Raw genomic sequence first — 22228 nt, 5'->3', positions numbered from 1 at the left:
TGTTTACTGTTACGCAACAACGCGTTGACATGTACATAATGCAGTAGCGTTAGCGTGTGCAATCATGTCGAACTCAAGCGATGATAATTCCAGCATTGATGCTTTTTTTGATCACAGCGATCAGTTGTCATGTTCGTTTTATTCATTTGACAAAAAAAGTGACATTGAAGGAGCTGATAAGGAACAAGAAATATTGCCTTTGTGCGACCGCCAGAGTTCCTCTCTGTCAGTCTGGTTAGAAGGCGCTCTCCTGTGGTGGGACTGCGACAACAAATTTATTGAATCCCCAGATCCGTTTGGTTGAAATATACAACCAGGTAGTTAAACTTAACACCTCGAGTCAGAACAATGGAGGGAAACAACGGTTGGACAATTATGTAATGTCAACCTTGTTCATTTTATTCGGATATTTAAACAGCACGTCTTCAACAATCCTTTAATCTTTGGTTCCTCTATTTACTTGAAATTCATTACTTCACCGAATATTGAAACTCTGTATCAGTGTGAATCAAGCTCTGCTGATGCTGCTCCGGTATACTGCCATAACTTCAACTTCTACGTCAGTAACCAGCCCTGCTGCAATTACCAGTATCCGCTTGAGCACTCCACCAGTTTCAACTGCGCCATTTCATAAATACATTCCTATAATGCAATCGGAGTCTTTGCTAAGTACGTCATCACATTCTTAAAGTTTACTTTATCATATTGTGAGGCTTCACGAAATCATAATGTGTAACAGTGGCAGATGAAGTTCAAAATTAATTTATAATCAATTTGGAGATGCTCCAAATCATTAATAAGTAAGAACTACCAGACAGAAAATGTACCTCTGAGATCTTAAATAAATCAGAAGACAAGGAAGTTTCTTACCTAACGTCGAGTAACACAACTTATTTGCGGTGACTAGAGTGAGCATGTCACGCTCAGCTTTTTATATGTTCTCCCACCATGCATCCAAGAATTCTTTTGGGTTCGATAGTTGTTATCATGTAGCAACTTATGGTGGCGCTCTTATGCATTTCCTGTCATATTTATTGAACTGCCTAAATAGCCAAAATCATCTCTTTAGAATCAACTGAGACATAAAATTATTCCATCACATAAAGGTGAGAACGGTTAATTAGGAGAATCAATTAATCAATGTTCGGAGTTAATCACGTGTTCTGTGACATGACGTCACACATTTAATAGCTTCCGTTGCTATGCACATGCATACTGTAGATACCGGCTCATGACATGTGGACTCTCTAAGGCATAAATCATACATCAATTAAAGCTATGCACAGGTAATCAGCAATTATAATTCATGAAAGTTTTAATGGTAGAACTTGCTCAAGAATTAAGTGAGACAGACCATACCCTCGGGCATCACAGCTTATCAGTTCAAACCAGAATACACTTGGGAAGAAATTTTGCGACCCGAGGCTGTTGGCCACAGGCATGTCAGCGACCCGGAGGATCGACAACCAAACACTGACTGGTCATGATTTTATTTTTTCCTGTACCATTATAAAACTTTGTCTTTCTTAAATTGTCCTACATTGGCCATTTTGATAGCTGTAAAGTAGAAGTATTTTTTTGTCCATAGTTATAGGCTAGCCTACTTCATCATAGTTGGTGTTCCATTCCAACAATTTTTGCTCACCATGCACTGCGAGTCACTTGCTTGGCATCGACGCGTCGTGTGCGTGACGACTGTGCAGCATTAATTGCACCAGAAAATAGTCCATGTGCACCAGTGCAATATAGTCCCATTTTACATCGTTTACAAGTAGTACGTGTATGGGTATACATGTACGTGTCAGTACTGGTACGTGTACATACATGTAAACCTGCACATGTATTTGGGATTTTGAGTCCTCATAAAAATCTGATTGTGTGTTATCCACAGATCTAACCTACAAACACTGGTGTGAAAAGTCGCTTGGGAATCTACAAAAACTGCTCTCTGGGGAATTGTTTTGATTGCGAGAACAGCCACCAGCAACACAGTTTATCAGCATTCTTTCGAAATTCACTATAGAATTCACTATAGAAATTATTACACATGTATGACGCAATGCAAAACAAAATGAACAAGATGCATCAAGTTAGTTGTCCAGTACTGTAGCTCTGCCCCGTGTTAAGAGAAGAGCACTGGGAAACAAGACCAAATGTGGTTGACTTGACATGTACAAGTTACCTACCCGACTACGCGCCAGAGCAGAGAATATTATTCTTGCGCAGACCGATCAACTATCTTGCTGGAACTATGCAGTCTTGTCTGAAAAGTCGAGTCCGTCTAATGACGTCACATTATTGCCAAGATTAATCTGCTGCCCTCATCGACCGATTTTGATAAGTTTTTGCGAAGAGCCCGCGTGGAGACCGAAAAAGCACACAGGAAACACCAATTTTTGCTGCTTTAATGACATAAAAGAGGGGGTAATCCAACTTATTGTACATAAGACTGTTGAAAACTATCATATAACATCAACTTAACCCTACATGGCCCATCCCCTTTAACAGAGGACACTATTCCTTAGTCACCAGAAGACTCATCATGAGGATCAGGGTAAGTCTGGACTGGGCCCTGTTGTGTATCCCAAGAGGGATTGCATGAGGTTTCTGATGAAGGTAGAGTGTCTTTCAGGTTATGCGAGCCAGCGCTGACAATCGATGCACGTCCACGCAGGAGAGGGGAGTCCTGGATGATGAATGTGGAAGTGGATCGATTAGAAAGAAGGCCAGGATCTGGAGCTGAAAAAAAGGGGTGAAAGCCTTGGATCAAGGCGACAAGTCAAGATGATAGTTGAAAGGGAAGTGGTGCGATGTTTGGACAAACGCAACCTCCTACAGGATGACCTGGTGGCAGAAAACGTTTGCGGGAAAATTTGCAGGTGAGCCCAGATGTCAGATGGGGCCAAATGGGCAGGCAAGAATGGCTGAGGGGTGGATCATGCCTGAAAGAAGTGGTATGTTGTTAGGACGAACACAGCTTCCTTTTAAATTACCCAGCGAAAGAACATGTGGGGTGTTTACGCCTCTTACACATGGGGATTTGGCAGAAAACTCACAGAAGAGGTCAGCTAGGCAGAAGAATGGTCAAGCTGCAGATCACATTTGGACAGAGGCTGTATGAGGTGAGCCACAGTGGCAAAGGGCCCTGAAGCGATCTTCTGGGATATCCCCAAAGAAAAAACATGGGGGGGGGTGAAGGACCCGGGGTGTGGAAATCATGGAAGTGTAGCAGGCTGATGGGGTCAGATGCCAGGGGTGCAGACTGGTGAGATGTGGCCGTATTCACCGGGACAGCTCCAGGAAGAGCTTGGGAGGTTCTCACCCGGTAGCGCCATTGTCTGGTTCATGCCTAGGTGCCCATGGTCTCGGAGAAGTCTCGGTTGTCAACTTGCCAGTGTTGTGGTCTGCCTTGTGCCTGCATGGCCCAGCACTGTAATTACTGGGACCACCCCAGATGATACTAGGGAGCTGATGGGAGGGTGTAATGACTAATTCACACCTGAACACCCTTGTTGAAAGCTTGTTTGAAGGTGGTGGATCATGGCATAAGGTAGTCGGTGTGGGTGGTGTGGGGCTTCTTTCTGCGAGCTTTGAGAGCCATGCCCGTAGAGTGATGTACTGATGTACTGTATAATATTGCTAGGTGGCACGAGCTACATGGAATCAATGTTGGCAACCTATGAGCATGCAGTTACAAAGAGAGAGAGAAACCCCAACCAAAACGACAAATAACACACACTTGGAGAAATAATCAGACACTACAGTTTCTTATTATACAATTGATCAAGGTACCACAGGAAGGTGGAGTGAGAATGGAAACTTGAAGATGCCAAATATGACACGTCCATTGGCAATGGCACTAAGAAAAGAAGGATGAACATGGAGGCAGCACCACAATGCAGTGTGGTAATAGAGGGCGCAATACAGTTGATCAAATTTTTAGCAAATGGTAAAAGATGTGTGTTGGGATAGTGACTAGTGACTGTTTGGGTAGGATGAGAGTAGTCAACCTGAAGAATCAACTGTTAAACTTTTTTGAAAAGCATGCAAGAAAAAAAAGGGTGGGAAAATTTACCTTTCAAGAAACAATGGGTGATATAAACAGGGGGTAAAAATAATTGTGGGGGTTGAGTATGAAGTGTCCTAATTGCAAATATTGCTACCTACATGTATGATGCTTTTGCCCAAATTCTAAGAAAATTATAGAATAAATGTTTGACCTTTGAAAACTCTGGAAGCCATTTACCAATACCATAATATTAACAATCAAATAAGGTAAGTTCTTTTTTGTTTTCTTTTTTTTTGGGGGGGGGGGTTGCAACCTCCTCACCCCCAGATCCACCACCAGGTTTATCAATACCTTGAAACAAGCTCCTACATTTTCTTTCTGCTTACCGAACTCCCCAAATCCTGTCTGCTCTTTGAAATATATGCACATCTCCATCCGAGTCCACAGCAACCCCTGCAACCTGACCCAAGGTCAAGCCATTATCTGTTGGCCACCCTTCAACAATAGTCAGATCTGTAAATAAGTAGTAAATATATCATACATGTAGTTGTATTAATATTGGAAAAGCAAACTAGTAAATCACTAGCTAATGCTATTTCGGATCACATGCATTTCACAAGATTTATCATTTCCAGGGACAAGAAGTTTTATTTGAAGATGCAAACATCAGTCTAATACACCATCAGTCTAATACAACATCACAAGACTACCCAATAGGTTTCTTCAGCAAAATACCACACTACACATCTGTCAGTAATACATTAGTCACCAGAACTACATGTACATCACAGTGTGGACAAAAGTAAAAGGGCAAGAAATACTTTCTAAGCTTTTTCTCACCAATATGCTGCCAGTTTCTTATTCTGGAATTTTTGTTTTTGTTTAGCTTAAATTTTTTTCTGGTTAGAATCATTCTGCAGTTTTTAACCAGTTGAATGTGGCAAATAATGGGAACCCCTCCCCCCGGGGTATAATTTTCAGCAAGAAATTTGCATAGCAAATCTGCTATACAAAATAATTTTTGCATGCCAGTTGGATCAACTTGTCTAGCAATTTCTTTTCATGTAATCGCAGTGTAAATTACAGGACACAATTTCAACATGACAAACAGCGCATGTGTGAGGATAATAGGGAGTTTAAGATTCCGCAATGTGCAATCTTGGTACGGCTTGCTAAGTTTTTTAGTGTGCATGCTCAGTTGCTATGGCCAGTGTATCATCCTCAATGCAACCTCGACTCTATGGGCTACGTATGTGTAGTGGAGGCATTTTTAACGGGTGATTTTTTTTATTAGTACTTGCAGCCTGTATTAATATAGGGGTGGCACCCCTTGGTTTACCCAGTTGGAGTTGCAGTGTGTGCCCCCCTGGTGTTTATTTCATACTTAAGTCCATGTAGCATAGCTAAAGCTTCAGTAGCAGGTCAGCTGGCAGAGAGTAAACACTCATGTAACCTGGCATCCAAATCTGCCCTTGCTGTATTTAAGAATCGACCTGCAGTGGACTTGGTAAGTTTCTCCCTTTTTCTTTTTTTGTGAACATGATCATGTGCCGCTTTACTTTTTTTTGACATATTAAGGTTTAGCTCTATAATAGAGTCAAGTCAGCAGTTTTCCCTTGACAGAGATATATATTTTTTTGGCTCTCCTTTTGATCCATTTTTGGAGGTCTGAAGATACTTGCTGATTTTTCCCTAGAGATGCAGAAATAATCTGTAGTTTTGCAAGTGTTTTTTACTTTAATCTGAGGGCGTCATGTAACTTTTCATGTTTTTGCTGAAGCTCATCTTTTGAAACAGAGTGTACTGTTTTTTAGTATCCATGAAAAGTTTCCGCTCCTTTTTCAGTTGCTGATTATCCCAGGCACTTGTAACTTTTGGAGTTCATGGTTATTGGAAGTGTTCCTATTACATGTATTGCTTGTGGTTTTCCTTTTTTTTTTCTTTTATTTTTTGCTGGAAGTGCCATGAAGTTGTTCTTTATATAAGGTTGTTTTGTTTAGTAGACTAAGTTTTTTAGTTTCGGAAGTCAGATGATTGGAGTATGTAGGATCGAGAAGTTGGAATCTGTTGTCTAAGAACTTTGTGCTGTTTAATACTTGAGATGCTTGGACACATTTTTTCTTTATCTTTTCCTTATTTTTTTTGTATTTTAGTTAGAAATTTTAGACATGGAATACACTTGTTAATATTTCGACCATGTGATTTTTATCTTGTGTAAGGCCAGTTTCTTTGTTCTCTATTCCTTGCCACATGGTTGAGGCAGCAGCTCTTAGTTTATGACTAGGGAAGTAGGGATTACACATAGGATTAGAGTGTCCTGCCTTCCCAGAAGAGGCCAGAGTCTTTTGTTTATTACATCTTTATTATTCACGAGCTGAGTGTCAGTAGCATTACCTACCCTCCTTCCTCCCATGCTAGAAGTTTATGACGGATTAAGTTTTACCTTAAGTACATGTAGCATGGCTGTGTATTGCTAGGTTATTATATGAAGATGTTTTTTTGTTGTTGCGTAACATTTCATTTATAAGTATCCACTTTTTCTTTCTTTGCAGGTTGTTAACCACTACCAGCCGGGGACTCCAGGATCGGAGCCGTATGGTCTATATGTGTGGCCGGGGTCTCCGAACTCGGACAAAGGAAACAGGGCCCTGTAACAAAAGACCGTACTCCGAACAAAAGACCAGGCTGCTGGGCATGACCGGCATTTTTCGCTCTCAAAAGTGGTGATAATCCAGCGTTATTTAGAAACCCTATACCAGGGTTTGGGGTATTTAGAGCAAGCGGATTACCACGGGGGACAAAAGCTCTCCACCACCGCAGCGATGAGACACACAGCACCGCTGCATGCTAATCTGGCCCCTATTGAAAAGAGGTCAGCAGTGCACTGAGCCAGGTTCGTGAACAAAAGACAGCTGTATAACACCGCACAATCTGGGCTCTGTTTACAAGGCTGCAGGCCTGGCTGAAATATTCGGGCGTCAATAAAGGTCAGCTGTCAACTTAGAGTTGTGCCTGAAGATTACTCCGTGCGGCTATAAACGACTGTTAAATGGAATGATGAATTGTTGAAGGATTTTGAAAACGGAAAAAATGATAGTCATGCCGGCCCAGCATCCTCAACGTTGAAAAATGCCCCGGTCCGAAGTGGTTAAAGCTGTTTGTGTAATCGATTTGTACTTTTCTTGATACTGTGTTGGCTTTAAGGTTACAGTTTGAATATTGTTGGCTTATAGTTGTGGTTTGACTTGGCTTTGAGTTATAGTTTGAAAATTGGTTTGCTTTTGGTTAGTTCCGTTGGTTTTGGTTTTTGGTCATGGTTTAAATTTTCCTTGGTTTGGTCCTTTTCTTTTGATTTTTGGTCTGGGTCTATAGGTCTTTTGAGTTGGTTTATGGTCATGTGAAGGTTGGTCATTATTTTGGTCCGTTGGTCTAACCGTCGAGGATTTTTTTTAGGTAGATTAATCACTGTATCTGACGCTTTCTCTTTGGAGTTATTTTTTTATTTCTTGTTAATCTCTTGCCTTTTTTTTGAATAAATCTCTTCTTTTGATTAGTTGTTCCGGAATTGAAGAAATTTTCTCTGTGTTATTTTTTTTACAAAGATCTCGCGCCTGTCCTTACCCAATCCCGGATTGTTTATCTTTTTGTGCTAATCCCCAGCGAAAGATTTTTTTTGTATTTTGCAAGCGAGTTTCCCCTAGTGTCTAAAGTTCTCTTAGGTGTGTCATTTTTCCAGGCTACATATGCATTGCTTCACTAGCCCCTAGTTGTGTAAAATTCGAAAATGATCCTGACTGGCTATTCAGGATGAAAATACATAAACATAAAGTTAATAATAGGCTTATTTTGAAAGTTACACGCTCATGCCCCTGTATTCTCCTGCACGTCATGCACGTGTAAATCTGCACTGCACATAAACACACTGAGTAAAGGCCTAATTTAAATATTCCAAATTGTAGGATATTTGAATTATACAAAACTAGGGATTAGATTGTACAAGGCATGGTGGGAACCAACATGGCGCAGCAAGATTGTAACCATGGGAATGAGGTTGTCCTCCATGTGGCATGTATTTTGCTTTTTAATGTTGTTGCTTGGCAATCATGGGCCGCGTAGTGGTTCTGCGATGTGAAACCTTAAACTCTATAATTAGTTGACTACATGTACATTGTCACTGCATTGCAGGCAATGAATCAATACAACTTTCAAGGTCCGGTTAGAAGGTTACCGTTGTACTCCTTGCTGCTGGCGCAAGGAGTACTATGTCATGTGCTATGACTAGTGTGAAAGTCGAGACTGATTAGCAGCTGAAGGCGCATTCACGTAAGTCTTCCTTCCTGCACAAATTGTGTTATGGAGAAACACGATTTTCCTTTTAATTTATTAATTCATCTTATAATGCTTCATACTAGTTGGAAAATGGCACAGTTAATCGATAAGCTGGTCTCAGCAAAGTTTGTAGTAAACACCCCAGCTACTTGCGTGCGAGAAAGGAGCATGTCATAAGGTTATGTCTCACCAAGAGTATGTCATGTAAGTGCATATTCTCATGGGAGGTTGTTCCAGTTCTGCCACTCACATTATGAATAATTCAGTCATTGGGCGGTAAGTATTTAATTCTATAATGGCCAATTTCGTACTATAAATGAGAGCTGACTGCATATTATAGGCTTACGGAGTGTTTTCATTGTGTTATCGGCACTTAACAGCTAGCTTAGTAATTCAGATTACAGGGCCAGTGATTGCAGAGAGTGCCACTCTTTCGTACATGTACTAAATGAATTTGCCCATAAATATGTACACGTATGTTTCTGGTTGCGCAGCAACTGCTGTAAAAAAATAAGTGTGTAGCAAATGGTTTAAAATGCATCTTGAACTGTGATGCGATACCGGGAAAATGCTCTGCCCCCCCCCATCTTCCTGTTTAACCACAAAATATAGAGTAAAGCACGGTCAAATATAATAAATGTCAAACTTTTTACTTACACATACTAATTCCTGACTTGCTGGTCAAATTTATGACAGATGTAAATGTACATTGCTATTGGTAGAACTCCTATGCAGCCGGTCATTATAATGATTTAGGTCATGCTCAGCAGTGACCATATGAATCACAGTTAAAATAGCTAAGAAGAGAAATCATACATTTTGTAATACATACCCATTAATCTGAATTTGTGACTTACTTTTATTTTGAAATTGCAAAACTGGCCAAACTGACCTAGTTCTCTGTTCCAAAATCCATCAATATGGAACACATATTGTATAATCACTTACCTTCTGATGATTCCTTCTTGTTATCTTTTGCATTATTTTTGTCATTTCCATCAGTCTGTACTTTTTTAGTTGCTCCAAATTCCTGTCCTGATGTCTTCCCAATGACAGGTCTAGATGTTGTTTGATCAACATTCTCCTCAGCAGCATGGATCTGTTGGCCACCATATTTTTCAAAGTTGTGGTCGTTATCATTGATGTTGGCACCATAAAAATCAGGCTTGTAGTTTCCATTTCCAATGTTGTATTCATAAAAGTCAGGACTAGGATCATTGTGGCCAGGTTCCATCTTGCGTGTACCTGTACTCATGCTGGGTGGGTTTTTGGGAGGGATGTCTGCACCTGTATGCATGTATGAAAGAAAAAAAAGAATGCATTTTCAAGAAAGGACAAAATATCCAGCTCACTACTTCATGTGCATCTAAATTCTTTACTGCAAAAATTGCGTAAAATTGTTAAAAGACATCCATGCAAATCACACTTAACTATGTGCAAGCTTTGCCACAATTTGTACAAGCAGAAAGCAGAGAAAAATTGGTAGATACCCGACTACATTAGGCCCAAAAAACAAAGTCTCCCGTTTCTGGTCAGCGCGTGTGTTGCTGTAGACCTTTGTGTCGGCAAAATAACATTTTTTGTATTTGGTATAAAACGATGTCTAAAAGCTGCCAAACTTGTTTAACTGACTGGAACCCTGTTATCATGAAATGTTAACATGTTTTTGATGGGGTATGGTTGAGTAATATGTACAGTAAAGAAGTCCCTCTATAGTTGCTCATAAATTTAGTTGGGCACTCTTTTTCAGATGATGTCATTTCTATATTACACGTTTACATCTGGGAACAAAACAAATGAGGTGGTCTTTATGTCCTGTGTACCTGTACAAGCTGAAAATGCTTTCAACACCATGAAGTGCTGGGGCCAGTCTATTTTAGTGTAAGTTGTGGCCGGCATTACATGTACATGCAGTCGTGATGGACATCGCATGTTAACATATATCATTTCCAGAAAAAAAAAGTGATAAAAAAAAAAGCCGCACCACTTTTGGTGCCAGCTTCTGACCAGAAATGGGAGACTTTTTTGGCCTTATGGATGTATGATAAATAGCACTCTAAAGATCCCACCTCCACCACATCATTCCATCCATCTCACATTTTGCCCCCATCCTATCATCTCATCAATCTCTTACTCTGCCCCCACTCATCATCCGAATCCATCACCTACATGTACTCTGACCCCCGTACCATCATCTCATCAATCTTCTTTTCTGCCCCCCCCTCCATCCCATCCCAATCCATCTCCTACTCTTCCCCCTAACCCAATCATCCCAATGTGTCTTCCATCCCAACCCATGGGAGTGTGCAGTATTTTCATATACATGTATGTATGTACGTATATATAACACAATTAAAAACTTAAATGTCTGGGGCCCAATTTTTTCATTGAATATTTACAAAACAATTCTTCATAGGCAATGATCCCACATGCAGTTCTGAAACTGATAAAACTCAACTTTGAAACAAACAAGCACAAATGACAAACACCCAATACCCACAAGCAAAACTTTACATTTACATTACAGCTGGCTGGCCAGCCAGCCCACCAGACAGGACAGAAAAAAAAACAATATTACATTTGCTTTACAGTTCGTCAAAAAGAGAGGGTGCTTTGTTTCCCAGCAATATCATGGGAAAATATGCAAACTGATGTTTTCACTTAAGCTCTACAGTATGTCAAGTATGTACATGTTTAAACTAAATTTCATTTGGTATGTGTACAGACCTGTAGAAATAATATTAAGTTATTTTCAGCATTTTTAAAACATTGCAACATAATACATGGCATATTAACCGCTATCCTTTCCTTATCTTGCACTTAGCATCTCTATCATGAGTATTTATAATGCAACAGACTTCAATGCAATGGTAAGCAAAACTTCATTTGGTGACGGACAACACATCACATTCCATGAGAGTTATCTTATACATGAAGAAGCATCCACTTTGATTGACTCAGATTTACTTTAGAATGGAACTGCTGTTTTTGCAGTGTTGCAGTGAATTATAAAAAGATAAGATAAAAGATAAGATTTGCCTTTATGTTAGTGTCTTACTGGAGCAACATTTCACCTCCAATTTCAAGGTGAAATTTAATCAAATTCCTAATATTCTGATTCATAGCTGTCAATTTCATTTACCCAATGAAATTTGATTTTGACCCGATTTTCCAATTTGTTCAAGAGTGCAAAATGAAACCTTTTAAAATATGCCCACAAATATTTTTTTTTACAATTTTTAAGTTGGGTATGTGAGTGGAGACATTAATGATTTCTAAGATTTTATAAATTTTAAAGAACTTTTGACATATTTTTGTGGCATTTTCTGAGATTTTTTTTCAAGAGTATCAGGTCAGTCAGCTGAATTCTTGCCCAATTTCTGGGCACCGATGTGTTTAAGTTTTGGACAAAATTCCATGACAATGAAAGTGTTCACAAAAGTGCAAAAGCCTGTATCATAAAGGCAATACAGTATCAGTATTCAGCCAGGAGCATTTCAACAGTTTTTCAAGTTGTTCAACAAGAACACCAAATGAACGTTACAGTGTGTCACGTACTACTTTATATGTACTAGCGATGAATTACGCGACACTGTCAGCACTGCAGTAAGGCTTACACACCGACTTTAACCACTTCTTGCTGGGGCACTTATCAATGTTGATGATAATGGGCTAGGATATTTATCATTTTTTCTGTTTTCAAAATTCTTTAAAAATTCCTATCTTCATTTACCGGACACTTATAAACACGTGAAGGACTGTCTGGTGGCTCCTCTAGCCTGACAGACAAAATCTATTGACGCCTGAGTATTTCAGCCAGGCCTGCAGCCTTGTAGAAAGAGCCCAGATTGTGCGGTGTTATATAACTTTCTTTTGTCACGAACCTGGCTCAGTGCGTTGCTGACTTCTTTTCAATAGGGGCCAGATTAGCATGCAGAGGTGATTTGTTGCTCATCGCTGTGATGGTAGAGCGCTTTTGTCCCCGGTGGTAGCCCGCTCACTCTAAATGCCCCAAACCTTGGTATACTGTTTCAAAACAAGGCTGGATTATCTCCACTTTTGAGAGTGAAAAATTGTTGGTAATGCCCAGCAGCCTGGTCTTTTGTTCCACGTACGGTCTTTTTTACAAGGCCCATTCCCTTTGTCCGAGTTTGGAGACCCCGTCCACGCATATAAAGCATATGTGTTTGGATCCGGAATCCCCGGCAGGGAGTGGTTAAATCTTGATTGCAGATTTTTGCCTGGTGTGGTTTATACTCGGAATGGCTTGTATTCCCCAAATGACAATACTAAATTTGGACACGTACATGTACTTTGAACAAAAGCACATCTTGATATATTGGGTGCAATTAACCACTTGCTGCCAGGGAGCCCGGTTTTGGATACGTTTTCTTTATATGCAAAAGAAATCGGACAAAAGAGCTGGGTCTTATAACAAAAGACCGTACTCGAAACAAAAGACCAAGCTGCTGGGAATTGCCAACATTTTTCAGTTGTCAATAGAGGAGGAAATCCATCATTGTTTTGAAAGATAATACCACTGTTTGTGGCATTCAGCGCGAGCAGATTACCACCAGGGACAAAAGTGCTCCAGTGATGAGCGATACAATACCATTACACGCGAATCTAGACCCTATTTAAAAGACGCCAGCAGTATCAGGAACAAAAGAAAACTAGATAGAAGTGTTTGTAAACAAGTAAAAACACAGACCTGTTTCGGGACTGTTTCACCAACAAAATGAGTATTCACAATTGTGATGAATAAACCTGGCATCAAGAAACTACATGTATGAGCGAGTAAAACTGAACAATTTACTATTCAGACGTCACATAGCCTGAAAGAGTTACTTGGTAATTTACAATGAATTTCAACCCATGCAGTTGGATGTCCACTTCAGAAGATAATCTAACATGACTTATCAAGTGATGTCATTCTGACATTTGAGAGTTTGCCTTGTACTTTGTGGAGTTCCCAAGACTTGCTTGAAAATTATAGTATTTACTTAGAGACTTCTTAGACTGATGATGTCATCACAAGTGGATGTGATACCAGTTACAAAAATTGAATTTTTAAATGAGGGTTTTCGTGGACAAACACAGTTGCTTTGGCCCTGTTTCATTAATCTAAAACCAGAGACGAAATTCTTGACAAAGCACTCACAAGATTTAATGACAAGGGCACACAGGCGATACAGAAAACCCACTGGCCAGTGGAATACTTAAACTCCATGTCACATCGATGTGTGTCAGGAGATATAGCATATTAAATAGTGCCCCGTCATTATAACATGAGGTCCTTTTTGTCTATAACACCTCCCTTTCTAAATACTTGCCAAGTTTCAACCAAATCGGGCATGCACTTTAGGAGATATAGTGCTTTAAAAGATGCACCTTTAATGTTATGTGACTCGTTTGCTGATGATATTGTTATCACCTGAGGTCAATCTCTGTTTATAAACTTTCCCTTCCTAACTATCTGCAAGGTTTCAACCCAGTCAGACATGTACTACACAAAAAACAACACAAAACATTACTGTTATTGCAGAAAGAGCACAGATGCAATCTGCTCTCAGCACCATCTGCTCGGCATTTTGGAAGGTCCTGAGTATATGCCTATGCACTGTGCGCTGCCGGCCACACGTTACAGGCAGATATTGAGCATCCAAGCAAGTTAACAGTGTCCAATCCACAGTACGCAAGAGGGATTTTTGAGTTCGCAAATGTTGTAAGGGGTTTTTCGTCGTCGGTGCTTCGTCTGAGTGAAGAAGTACACCACTAATGCATTTCATGCAGTTGACTTCAATGTTTAAGCTATCATCTAATGAACAATTCATGCTTAAATCTGTTAGTTGCTTTTTTACAGAATGAAGAATGAAAGAACTTTTTATCATAACTTTCGATCTGATAACATCATTGGCCCCAAATTTCACGTATGTGTTAACTAAGTTAAGATCATTGTCTACATAAATTTTTGGACAAACTTCCCCACAGACATTTATTCTAAATTTATTTTTCAGAATTTTTAGCCTGTCCCTAGAGGATGCTCAACAATTACATGACGTCATCAGTAGATGATTGGAAGAATATTGTACCCCAACGGACCAACACCGTTGAAAACAACTTGATACCTTTTACCACTTTAAATAATAAGTCCACTTCTGGTAGCAACCGGAAGGAGGGGTCATGTGATTGACCCACAAGAGATGAATTAAAGACCCAATTTTACTCTGGCACTTGCCACAAAAGAATGCTACGGGAGGCCACAGTTGATTTTATATGGATTTTTACAACATTAACACAATATTTATTTAAATATTCAAAATTTAACAATAAATCACTTGGTGACATCATCATGACGTAATGATTTTAGTATTATCTTTGCTTCTAAGTCTTTTTTTGTGTAACTGAAGATCACCAAACTTGGGCCTTGTAAAGGTGTACAAAGTGAATGAGCTAATATAAATATTAAAAAATCAATAAAAAACCACATCGTGCACATCTTTGAACCAAGGTCCTTCACTGATGTAAGTTTGATGAAGATCCGAAGTTGCAAAAGGACCAAAGTCGATGGTGGAAGAAACGTAGACAAAACAAAAGAGCTTTTGGTCAGAAGAGGAAGAAGAACGAAGAAAGCTAGAGGTTTTGTCTGTCTTGAGGACAGAGCAAAGGGCTTTTTCGCATTTTCTTTTTACTTAAGAAAAGGGCATTCTTTCATTTGAGACATCACCACATAAGGATTTCTCTTATTCACACATCTATCCAAGAGTTCCCAAAGTCTCCAATGACGTTTTGGGTGACCTCATTATAACAAATATTTGGACATTAGGAGATACAACGAATTAAACTTTGCACCCTTTACATCATGTCACCTTGTCTATAACACTTCCCATTCTACCAAATTTCAGCCCAATCAGACATAGAGTTCATGAGATATAGGGCTGTAAAGAATGTACCTTTAATGACACGTGACTAGTCACATAAAGTCCTTACCACATCAGGTCAATGTTTGTCTAAAACTCTTCCTTTTCAAGAGACCAGCAAGGTTTGAACCTAATCAAATATGTACTTCACGAGATACAGTGCTTTGAAGAGTGCACCTTTAATGTCACGTGACTTGTCTTCTGATGACATCATTATCACATCAGGTCACTATTCGTCCGAAGCCCTCCCCTTTCAACAAGTACTTTTCAAGATATATTGCTTGAAGGAGTACACGTTTAATGTCACATGACCGGTTACATGATGACGTCATTATCACATGTGGTCAATTTTTGTCCATTGCACTTCGCATTCTAGATACCTGCACGGTTTTAACCAAATCGGACATGTCCTTCAGGAGATATAAGGCTTTAAAGTTTGCTCCTTTAATGTTATGTCAGCCGACACCGTATGACGTCATTATGACGATGTTGTTCTTGGACCCTCTCTAGCTGGGGGATCTAAAGAGAGCACACCTAATACACAGTCAATCAGATCAAGAAAATTGCCAAAAACTGGCTGTGGAACAAAAAAAATCTTTAGAACCTATTGCGAATATAAAATATTCAAAAATCAAGAAAATATCAGAAGGCGACATCATCATAACGTCATAATATTGGTGTTTTGTTTCAGAGATTTTTCTTGGCTGTAAATCTAATGACAAATGAAGATTGCTAAATTACCAAAATGATGCCATGAAAACATGTACAAAATCAACGGGCTAAACACACATGCAGCAAAAGTGCTCCTTTGAGTTCATATCACGTGATTTGTGTCTAAACTGAAGAAAAACTACGAAATATTATTTGATATTCTGACTCTTGGGTATATTTGGAACCACACGGAAGAGAAAATTTAGCCTGATTTCTCTTTTGTTCTAGTAGTAATTCTTGGTTGAAGTTGAGGACTACTCACTCATTAAGCACGACAATTGTGGAGTGCCAAAACATGTACAATCCCTCTCATGTCACATAACCACTGATGATGTTGTGATATTGCACGTGTTCTGAGACCCTCTTTAAATGCTGGAGTATGAGTGTGCACAAACATGAAATCAGTTAGATTGACCAGCGTCCCGAAGTGTACCTTTTGAAAAACGTGTACAAAATCTACGGGGAAAAATAAGGTATTCAAAATTCAATACAAAATAAGGTGATGACGTCATCATGGCGTCATCTATTTTATATTACTCTTGCATAAGGGTCTTTGTTAGTTATCACCTTGTCAACAATCAAACATCGCAAAGTTAACAAAATTGTGGCTCGAAAAGATGTACAATGACAAAGGGCTGTAAACACGTGCACAGAAAAACTGCTCCTTTAAGTTCATGTCACGTGATTTGCATCTAAACGGAAGAAATATTATGAAATATCATTTCATATTCTGACTCTTGGGTATATTGGGAATCGAATGGAAAGGAAAATTTAGTCTGATTCTCTTTCATTCTGGTAGTAATTCTTGGTCGAGGTTAAGGACTACCCACTCATTAAGCTCGATAATAGTGTGCGGTGCAAAAAGTGTACAATCCCTACGGAGAAATACTGCACCTTTAATCTCATGTCACGTGACCATTGATGATGTTGTGATATTGCACGTGTTCTGGGACCCTCTTTACGTGGTGGAGTATGAGTGTTCACAAACAGGAAATCAGTTAGATTGTGCCTGTTGAAAAATATCTACAAAATCTACGGGGAAAAATAAGGTATTCAAAAATCAATATAAAATAAGGTGATGAGATAATCATGCCGTCATCCATTTTATATAAATCTTGCATCAGGGTCTTTGTTGGCAATCATTTTGTCAATGTTAACACATCACGAAGTTACCAAAGTTGTGGCTCGAAAACGTGTACAAAGTCAATGGGCTATAAAGTCATTTGCAGAAACACTGCTCCTTTAAGTCCATGTCGCGTGATTTGCACTTAAACTGAACAACTTTTATGAAATATTACTTCATACTCTTAGGCATATTTAAAATCAAATAACAGAGCGTAAAGTACCCAATTTCTCCACAGTAACTGACATTACAAGGCAGAATTTTAACTACACTGTCTTGTAGTTATGCAAAACAGAAATGTCTGGGGCTTGTAATAAATACAGTTATATGAGTTGAGGAGAATGAAGAAATAGTTTCACTGAAACTGCATTTCTCATTGAACAGCAAGTAAAATGTGTCCGGTAACTGACGTTACACAAAAAGGACATGGAAAATTATCGTGTAGAATCAAATTGAAATATCTCATGTCCCTGACTCGCTAGAGTGATATGTTTAACTTGACATAATACATAAGTTCTTAGGTACAGAGGTGCAAAATAATAAGCAAGTTAAATATTTCCCTTTTATGCCACGAAAACTTTAGTGAAGATATGAAAGTGTCACAGTTAGCTCACTTTAGGGCCACAGTAACTAGAAGGATTAGATGCAGGCCGGAAAATGATTGTAACAAAACACAATCTGTACTATTTACAATATCGATTCTATCATACAAAAACATATACAATTCAGTATAGCTACAACTCCGAGGTTAAAATTAGACTTACCAAATGAATTCACACACGCATGAATTTCAGTATTTGCAATTCAAGTATTTACAGGTAAGTGTGTGTGAATTCAAATTTCAAATTTACTGTAAATTCGCAAATCTAGTACATCAAAGAGATAAATACTTGATAGTTTTCAATCCTTCAGCTTTCAGCTCTGTAAAGCACTTCAAAAAAAAAGAAATATCAATCGAAGTTCCTCCTAGGAAAATCAGTATTCAAAAGAAAACTTCCAAAACAAATGTCAGTATCAGTTCAATGAATTTACCAGGTATGGTGGAATTTAGTTCACCAGGCGAAATGCCAACAAATTGCAGTATAAACTCCAGAGAAATCAAGGTTGATTAAAAGTACATGTATGTCACAAGCTGGGATAATCCAAAAAACTCAAGGCATGTAAAAGAAGATCTTTTAGTCAAAACTTGCAAATGTTATCACTACGTCTGCTCTCAAATTTAAAATAGCTGACATACAGTTCGACGTAATATCAAATTCGTCCCTCCTTGATTACAAGAATCCGCCCAACTAGAAGTGAACCCTCACTGCAGTGTACTGTGACCAAGGTTACATCAGAATTCCAGAACCAGCCATCGTGCATAAGGAGGAATGGAAATCAACCAGTCTTTTGAGCTAAGCTCAAATCTTCAAAGCCATCTAATTAAAGCAATAATTCACCAAAATGCCAAATAGTGTGGTACAATAACAAGAATATATATCTCAATCTCGAAAAGTCATTTCAACGAAAACTTGTCGGAACTCAAACAACTATGATCGTAATTTATTATCAAGCTGATTATGAACAAACCTTTAACAAATCAGTCGATGCTGTTAACCACTTCCAGCCGGGGGCTCCCGTACCAGAGCCATAGGCCTTATATTCGGGGCCGGGGACTCCGAAATCGAAACTTTACTATAAAAAGAAAAAAGTTGCTGGGCGTTTCTTAAAAAGTTTGGGGCTGTCAGTTAGAAAGTTTAGGCCATCATTGGCCTGTGAATTGTGACTTTATTTTATAGCCGGGGTGACCGAACTTTTTTTATAGCCGGGTAGACTGAACTTATTTTATAGCCGGGGTGACCGAACTTATCAAAGCCTGGAATAAAAGTACGAACTGCTGAGAGCTGCCGGGCACTGCCAATCAATCCCTGTATTCTTTTAGCGCAGAGCGCTGCAATTAGCGGAGGTAATCCGTGTATTGTTTGTGCAGAGCGAATTTGTTCGCGCTGCCGGGCGCTCGCAGGGGATTATCGCTGCACTGCACCGAAGACAAAGCGCGGGCTGTGCAGGCTCATTATGCACCTGCGCCCCATGAATGACCCGGCCCGGGCGCTGCTGGCCCTTGCCACGTTGACTGACAGGGCACGGCCCTCGCTGCTTGAGAATAAAAACGCCGTGCAGTGGCTACATGTGTTCATATTGGGCATCGTGTTATTTAGAGCACAGACAACATGGCTGAAGTTATATCCGGAGAGTCCAGTTCTTCCAGCGAAAGCGAGTTTTATCTGAGTTCAGACGAAGGTTCTTCGTCTTTTTCATCACCGCCGTCACCTGCTCAAGTACAGTCAAGTACAGAAATTGACAGTGATGTACCCTTGGCGGTATATGCCAAGCACAAGAGACAGTCCCGTACACAGACCGCCGCGTCGACTAGAAGCAGTGCCGCACCTTTCCGGTGGACAGATGAAGACGGTACACCGCTGAAGTACAGCTTCACCGGTAATGGTGGTGCCGTTGATCCCCGCCTGCATCGCAGCTCGACCTGCAGTGAAGCCTTTGAACTGTTTTTTTACGTCATTCTCTACAACAAGATAGTGCAAGAGAGCAACCGGTATGCCATGCAGAGGCCCGCTACGACATCGGCGCACATGCGATCATGGACTGATCTGAACACTAGAGAACTGAAGGCCTTTCTGGGCCTTTGTATAATGACGGGCATTGCGAAGCACCCCACCCTTAATAGCTTCTGGTCCACCGACCCACTACTGAAGATGAGCCTATTCCCGTCCATCATGCCCCGAGATCGCTTCCTTGCCATCCTGCAGTCCCTCCACTTCAACGATAACACTGCCATGCCAAATGACTGCACCGACCGCCTCTTCAAAGTGCGCCCAGTCATCGACCATCTTGCTCAGAAGTTTGCCACTGTCTACGTTCCCCAATGGGACATTTCGGTCGATGACTCCCTGCTGAAGTTTTACGGGCGTCGCCGCTTCGCTACCTACAACCCCAGAAAGATGGCCTGCTTCGGCATCAAGATGTACAAGCTGTACCAGAGCTTCAAAATTCAAAATCTACACCGGCCAAAGTAAAGGAGACCTCCCAGCAACTGCACAAGTGGTGATGGACCTGGTGAATGACCTAAGTGGTAAGGGCTACTACAACCTTGCCCTTGACCGGGCCTTCAGCAGTCCTGATTTGTTTCGACGACTTCACAACCAGAAGTTCAACGTCGTCGGCACCGTCATGGGGAACAGAAAAGGGATGCCGAAAGACCTGCAGTCCGTCAAGCTGAAGCGGGGCGAAACAGCGTCCCGGTCGGCCGACCTGGGTGTCAGCGGTTCTCTCCTGGCCATGGTGTGGCGAGACAAGCGCAACATCCATATGCTCTCCACCATGCATACGGCAGACATCCGTGGCACTGGCAAGCAAGACAGGGCAGGAAAAGCAGAAACCGACCTGTGTCATCGAGTACAACGCCCTGATGGGGGGCGTTGACAAGAGCGACCAACTAGCAGCAAATCATCGAGCAACTCGTAAGTCCCTCAAGTGGTACAAGAAGCTCTTCTTCTACCTGCTCGACTTGACGCTGGTGAACAGCTACGCCGTGTACCTGGCCGTTGGTCACCGCCTCTCCTTCCTGGACTACCGCTTGAGTCTTGTCTGTGAGCTGCTCTTTGACGAGCCCTTGCCCGAGTACCACCCTCAGCACAATACTCCACCATTCACCAACTCCCACTTTGTCGGCCGACACTTCCCCGTGGACTTTGAGAGGACCAGCTATGGCGACTTCCGCTACCGGCGGTGTGTCCTCTGCGCTTCCCGTGGTCTGCGAAAGAAGACACACTTCGAGTGCGACACGTGCCACCAGCCCCTCTGCGTTGCCCCCTGCTTCAAGGAGTACCATACTGTCCACTAATTGACACTTCGAACATTTATTTTCATGGACATTTTCATTGACATTATATTTTGTGTTTTTCATGTGTGTTTTGACTTGATGCCCCACTTATCTAGTGTAAAACAATATGTCATTTACTGGTGGTTTTACTAGGTGGTCATAGTTTCAACCTTTGAAAAAAATGACGAAAAAGACAAAGTTTCTGAAAAGTACTGCTTTGAGGATGTTGTATTTTTATCTCTTGAAAAAGTGGCACATTTCCTTGTAATGGTTTTACTAGGTGGTCATATTTTAAGCCTTTGAAAAAAAATGACCAAAAAGACAAAGTTTCTGGAAAGTACTGCTTTGAGGATGTTGTATTTTCATCTCTTGAAAAAGTGGCACATTTCCTTGTAATGGTTTTACAAGGTCATGTTTTCAACCTTTGAAAAAACGACAAAAAAAGACAAAGTTTCTGGAAAGTACTTTTTATTCGTTGCACCGGTGTTTGCTTTTTATTTGATTAGAAAGAGTGGAAATTTATTTTACCACTTTTATGAGTTCAACTATTTCAATGAGAAAAGAAAACAAGAGAAATGACAAGAAGAAAATAAGAGAAAAAGAAGTTCTCTCCAAATATTTGTCTGTGTGTGTATTTCTATGTGTACTTTATTTTATTGGTTTCTAAATTTACTTGAAATTGTTGGGGAAATAAAGTTTGGGAAGGGAAATATCTTACACTATGGGAGGGAAAATGAACAAGTTGGGAGATAAAATATGAGAGTGGTTTGGGGGGATATAAGTTTGGTAGATGGGAAAATATATAGCAGAAAAAAACCCCAATAGCTTCCAAGCACTGAACCTGAATCCAGCAGCATTAGCTTGATTGTGTGTGATCAACTGAGGACGGGAGAAATTCAGTCCCGGTCCTTCTGACAGGAAATCAATTCCGATCGACAAGGGAGTTTTGGCAAATTCAGGCCAAACTCTTCTACTGTTATCCTGATCATCTTGGGCCAGCAACAGTCTGCCTCCAGCTCCCCTGAGGACAGGTCTTGAGAAATAACCATCGCTGTTTGGTGCAGGAAATGCCAAGACCCTTGCCACTGGGCTCTACTCATTTCAACTGGAGGCCACATCTCCTGGGAAGACAAGAGTCGAAGGTTACGTGGGACTCACTTCCTTTGTGCATCCAGAGCCTTTCAGAGCCACAAACAGCTTTAGCTTCATTGGGTGTTGTTTTATGACTTCATTTATTTTATGACTATATACTGTTTTAT

At 40.4% G+C, this 22228-nt stretch overlaps 1 protein-coding gene across 1 annotated transcript in view; it reads right to left on the bottom strand.

Annotated features, from left to right (window-relative positions):
* Positions 1 to 22228, bottom strand: part of pam (peptidylglycine alpha-amidating monooxygenase) — a 234795-nt gene that overhangs the window by 43088 nt on the left and 169479 nt on the right. Inside the window, exons 12-13 of the mRNA XM_022250921.2 lie at positions 9287 to 9625; positions 4396 to 4522 (exon numbers count right to left, since the gene is read on the bottom strand). Of these exons, the coding sequence (XP_022106613.1) occupies positions 4396 to 4522; positions 9287 to 9625 (466 nt within the window). The remainder of the gene's footprint in view (positions 1 to 4395; positions 4523 to 9286; positions 9626 to 22228) is intronic.

This window comes from Acanthaster planci, linkage group LG05 (genome assembly GCF_054643075.1).
Source record: "Acanthaster planci isolate LZ-2023a linkage group LG05, COTS_SCS, whole genome shotgun sequence".
NCBI lineage: Eukaryota > Metazoa > Echinodermata > Asteroidea > Valvatida > Acanthasteridae > Acanthaster > Acanthaster planci.
Note: the sequence above shows the minus strand (reverse complement) of the source record. Positions and strands in the feature narration are given on the sequence as shown.